General features: G+C 38.6%; 1 protein-coding gene across 1 annotated transcript in view; it reads left to right on the top strand.

Moving 5' to 3' along the window:
- The window catches only part of tsc2 (TSC complex subunit 2), a gene marked incomplete at its 5' end in the record, with an annotated part of 61,663 nt that overhangs the window by 28,297 nt on the left and 27,550 nt on the right, over window positions 1-5,816 (top strand). The window contains 6 exon segments of the mRNA XM_014028560.1: window positions 358-480; window positions 579-713; window positions 2,411-2,600; window positions 2,705-2,798; window positions 2,872-2,974; window positions 4,133-4,227. Of these exon segments, the coding sequence (XP_013884014.1) occupies window positions 358-480; window positions 579-713; window positions 2,411-2,600; window positions 2,705-2,798; window positions 2,872-2,974; window positions 4,133-4,227 (740 nt within the window).

The following is a 5,816-nucleotide window of genomic DNA, read 5'->3' as shown; positions in this document are numbered from 1 at the left end:
TGGATGGATAATATAATTTAATATAATATAATTAATTGTTTGAAGACCTGGATCAAATTTTTACAATTATAACAAATATTTTTTTCATTTATTTGTGCCAGAATAATTTATTAATCCAGAAACAAAAATTACAACTGAAAGATTTATAAAATCAGCTGAGGTGGTTTGTGCATCTGATTAGGATTCAAGGATATTTATTTGTCATTCCCTCAAAACACAAACATCAGGCCCCTCAATCAGGTGTCATTTGTTCAATTTCTTTCTGAGTGTCGGTTGTAATTATTTGTCAGAGCATATTTCATATTTTTCCCTTCTGTGTTTGAGTATTAATGAAGCTGTTTATTTGTTTTTTTGTAGGAAACAGATTGGAAGGTGCTGAAACTTGTTCTGGACAAGCTGCCTTGGATGCTTCAGTTCAAAGTCCTGCTGCTCACGTCTCCATGCAGTTTAGACCAGCTGTGCTCCACTCTCTGCCTCATGGTATGGCATGTTTATGCACATAGAACAAATCCGTATAGTCTGTTTAAAAACTGCGACATTTAGTCATTTTGAAGTTAAACAGAGTCTTCTCTTTGCAGGTGACAGATCGGCTGATCTCTGAACGTTTGAAAAAGATCCCGGAGGGTTTTTCCCGTACAGATGTTCAGTTGGCTGTGGTTCCTGTTCTTACAGCTATAACCTCTTACCACAACTACCTGGAGCAGTCAAGACAGGTAAAAACGATTGCATCTAGAAATTGACCATCTGGTCAACTTTCAGCAAGTTTTTATGTTGTGGAAATCATAGATCTGGGTAATGGGCATTTTTCTACGACTTCGATTATTAAAAATTAGTCAACGCAGCATTTTAATGTTCCCATCGTATTATTTACCACATAAATGTTTATTTCTAGCTGCAATTTAGTACATAAACCTTGCGGCCGAATCACTTCTACTGTCTGTGGTTGCACTAAAGAAGAAGAGGTGCTGGTCTGTAAACCACAGAAAAAGCTGCAGCAGGTACATCACAGTGCAATAATAATGGCTTGGAAGTGGAGCTATCAGTTATGCTAACGTTAGCTAAAGCAATAAGTGGAGTCATATGAAATGGCTGAATTATAGTAGTATCTTTTTTTATTATTATTGTGTGTTGAAGTCTTATTTGAACTTTTGGACTGCCAGATCCAGCAAGATTTCAAACAGTGAATTATTTTTGTACTTTTCTGCACTTGAATGTCACTTTAACCAAAGTTATTATTTAGTTTGTTTTGGGTTTGCGATATTACATCTACACCCGGCAGGGAAGGTTAATAGCCCTTTATTATTAATGTTAGAAATACCTGTGATTAAGCTCAAGCTTTACGGGTTAATATTTTAACTTGCTGTGAGTACGTTACTTGTTATGTTAAGGTAGAGGCTTGATGACAGGGTGACACTAGTTGCGTTTCCAGTGACCATGAAAATGCGCAAATTAGAATTTCGAAAATAAATTTGCTCAATGGAAACACGTCAGTTTTGAAAGAAATTACGTTTTTCAACTAAATGTTTTTGCGCTAGGATGAGGTGGTTTTTCGGCCGTATCGAAATTGATGTTTTCCACAAAACTGCAATGGAAACACTTTTTCCGCATCATGGGAGTCACGTGATCAACAACTGGCTGTTTCTATTGGCGAAAAAGACGACAAAGAAGAAGAGAACAGGAAGTAGAAGCAGTAGTAATATCACAGAAGTAGTAAAAGAAAGTAGTAAACTCATCGACTACAATTTCACAACAACACAACATACGTAGCCGCTCCCAAGTAGGGGCTTGTCGTTGGAAAGCCTCGATAAGAAGCTGACGTCTGCTCTGATGAAGAGCGCTAGTGTCTCGGTAACAACATGCTATGTGTTTACATCCAGCACCGCCATGTTTGTAATGACTTATCACGAGAACAAACGTATTCACATGTGTCTTTAATAACATTTCTTACTTAATGGAAACACAGCAGTTGCAAAACTGTGTTTTTTCGACATTAACAGAATATCAACAAAGTTTTGCGCACATTTGCAATGGAAACACAGCTACTGACAGGTGTGAGCAGGTGAGATGTGCACTGGAGCTGGAGGTGCGCCCACAGAAAGCATAGATGAAAGTTCTAACAGAAATCGTTGACTAATAATAATAAAAATAAATAAATAACACTACTAATAATACAAATATGAATAAATATACAAAACATAAAATAACTTTTAGTTGACTATCAAAATAGTTGCAGCTCTACTGGGTAACTGACTATCAATTACGTTTGGAGCCATGTGTTTGATATTTAAATACCACAAGCCCATTACTGCAGGGCCCTTTTTTTGTTTTAAACGTGATTTCAGGCTCTTATCACACACATGAAAGACAAACGTTTAGATTCTACTCTCTTTAATTTCCTTTCTTCCTGCAGAGAGAACTGGTTCAGTGCCTTGAGACTGGCCTCATTTATCGCTGTGCCAAGCAGTGTGTGGTGGCTCTTACAATGTGCACGGTGGAGATGCCTGATATCATGATCAAGCTCCTCCCTGCGCTCATCGTCAAGCTCACCCACATCTCTGCTACTGTTGCCATGGCATCTCCCATGCTTGAGTTCCTCTCCAGTGAGTTCTCAAAGAAACACCTTCTGTGATTTATTAAACATATCAGAATTATCTGGAGCACAAATCGTTTTGATTGATGTTTTGGATCCTTTTGTCTTTCACAGCTCTGGTGCGTTTACCCCACCTGTACGCCAACTTTGTAGCTGAGCAGTATGTTAGTGTGTTTGCCATCTCGCTGCCCTACACCAACCCCTCCAAGTTAGTACTGCAAAATGACACATGCATATTCAAAGTTTCACAGATGCTCTCTGACTCCTATGTTTTTAATCAGGTTCAACCAGTATATTGTGTCTCTGGCCCACCATGTGATCGCCATGTGGTTCATACGCTGCAGACTTCCCTTCCGCAAGGACTTTGTTCAGTACATCACAAAGGTGAGAATTAAAAAACAACGCCTCCAAAATGTCATCTCTGTCTTGTTTTATAGACCTAAAATATATTAAATAACCATTACAATAAAATTAAAAATATATATATTAAAAAGTCAGGGCTGTTTTGATTTGTCAGAATCAGAATTATTTGCAAGGAATTTGCTTCCCAGGGTGACACACACCTTTTTTTATTTTAAATAAAGACTGTAAAAATACTGTAGGATGTTTAGTTTTTATCATTTTTAAACTAAAAGTTTAAAAATATATTACACGGACGGGGCCATTTTATTTACACGCAAAGCATTCTGGGTAAATGATGACATCAACTAGGTCCTCGGTGCGAGGCTGCTAGCGAGCTATATCCACCCTGAAGGTTAATCTTGGACAATATCTGATGATCGACTCTTTTAAATGAAACCAGAGAGCGTTGACAGAGAGGAGAAGGTAGAAATGACTCAGCCTGGAACTGAAAATATGGATGGAGGACAACAGAGCTGCTTCATGGAAGAAGAACCTCAGCTTAGCCTGTTAGCTTTAGCCCCGATGCTATCACCATATATATGTACTAGCTCAGCGCTACACATTCTTCTCTTGTCACTGAGGTCCTCCATCCACATGACAGAGAGGGGAACGCAAAAACGACTCAGTCTGCAACTGAAAATATAGATGGAGGACCTCAGTTTAGCTTGTTTGTCACGCTAGCACCGAGCTAATACATATAAGGCAATATAACGCGAAGGCTAACAGGCTAAGCTGAGGTTCTTCTTCCATGAAGCAGCTCTGTTGTCCTCCATCCATATTTTCAGTTCCAGGCTGAGTCATTTCTACCTTCTCCTCTCTGTCAACGCTCTCTGGTTTCATTTAAAAGAGTCGATCAGCAGATATTGTCCAAGATTAACCTTCAGGGTGGATATAGCTCGCTAGCAACCTCGCACCAGTGACCTAGTTGATGTCATCATTTACCCAGAATGCTTTGCGTGTAAATAAAATGGCTCTGTCCATGTTAAAATATATTTTTAAAAATGTACAAGACTAAACAGCCTACAGTATTATTACAGTCTTTATTTTACAGTTAAAATAAATGTTTATCAAATAAAGTTTAATGTTACAACTAATCATGGATCCCTTTAACCGTCCTGGACGTGTGTGTGTTTTCCTCAGGGTTTGCGTTCCAACGCTCTGCTGCCCTTCGACGACGGCCACGAGCAGAGTCCGTTTCGTGCTCGCAGCACCAGCCTCAACGAAAGGCCCAAAAGGTAAAGTGCATTTTCCCGCTCAGCTCACGTTCAAAGCAGCACCTCAGCCTTGCGAGGCCGCTGACGTCCACGTGTAAGAGGGTTGAGGGTCGCCGAGAAAACAGCGGACTCAGCGTGACAAATGCGGTGGTGTGACACCCCTCGGGTTGCCATGGTGATGATTAGTTTTCATCTTTTCAGTTTGTTCTGTTTGAATTTGCTTTTTTGTACTTCTTTTCATATCAAAGAAACATGACATGAACACCTGCATATTTCCATGATCTTTCATGTTTTCGTTTTATGCATCAACTGTTTTTGTATTTTGTCCACCATGTTGCTTTATAACTGCTTCAGTTTTGTTGGCTCATTCAGGGATGGAGTAGGCCTCTGTTCTTCAGGTGTGAAGAGTTGTTGTTTAAACCTTTCAGCTGATCGTGAGCAGACGGCAATCCGTCAAAATTAGATCCGATCCTATTTTTGTTGGACGCAAGATCTGCTCCGGAGTCAAGTTCTGTATTGAACAAAATGATAGTTTATACCTTTTTTTGCCCAACACTAATATAAATGCCTTAATGCAACATAAACTAGTGAATTTATGAAGCAGAAATAACTCTTCCTGATGGAAAGGTTGCAGGCCTCTGGTATAAAACAAGCATGACTGATGATGTTCACAGTGTGTGAATGATCAGAGACTGAAGGAGGCACAGTGGCTTTTATTTTTTATAATGACTTAGTTTAGATGTTCTGGGTAAACAGGTAAAGAAATAACTGCTTTTCCATGCTTGTATTTATCCTTTTAAAAAAATTATCACCATTTATCTACTTTTGTTGTCAACAAGCATCATTTAAATTTCAGATGATTTTGGTTTGCCCCCACACTCCCTTTTTAATTTCAAATAACCGTACTGATTTTTAAGAAAAATTGACTTCCCGTTAACACCAGAATATGTAATGTCTGATAATCTTTTAGTGATTTTCAATATTAATCTACATTTAGAATTTCATGTATGGTATCATCATCCTCGTGCCACTCATCATGTCCATTGAAGGTTTGGAGCTCAGCATGTCTACAGTCATCGTTTATGAGATGACTAAATTATATTTACATTTTTACTATATATGCTATAGATCAGGGCTATTCAACTGGCGGCTCATGGGCCACATCCAGGTGACTTCCATCCGGCCTGCCAATGAGCACAATCTATGCACAATAAATAAATAAATAAATAAATAAATAAATAAATAAATGGGGGGTGCTTTTTACTTGATTTAATTTGTGAATGTAAGATTTTGATTCAAAGCAACAAAATAAACGAATTTAACCCTCTGGAGTCCCTTCACATGCCACCGTTAGGCCAAGTAAAACTGGAGTTTTGATAATTGGTATATGCCACATTATTTTCCAGAAAATAACTGTCCTTTTTATGCGCATTGCAGCGGGAGGCTGAAAGAAACAAATCAGTCTTATGAAAAAAACACCGTAATCTTTCTCTCGTCTCATCTTTCTCTCGTCTCATTCTTTTCTCATCTTTCTCGCATCTCATCTTTCTCTCGTCTCATCTTTCTCTCGTCTCATCTTTCTCTCGTCTCATCTTTCTCTCGTCTCATCT

This window comes from Austrofundulus limnaeus, unplaced genomic scaffold, assembly GCF_001266775.1.
Source record: "Austrofundulus limnaeus strain Quisiro unplaced genomic scaffold, Austrofundulus_limnaeus-1.0 Scaffold779, whole genome shotgun sequence".
Taxonomy (NCBI): Eukaryota; Metazoa; Chordata; class Actinopteri; order Cyprinodontiformes; family Rivulidae; genus Austrofundulus; species Austrofundulus limnaeus.
Note: the sequence above shows the minus strand (reverse complement) of the source record. Positions and strands in the feature narration are given on the sequence as shown.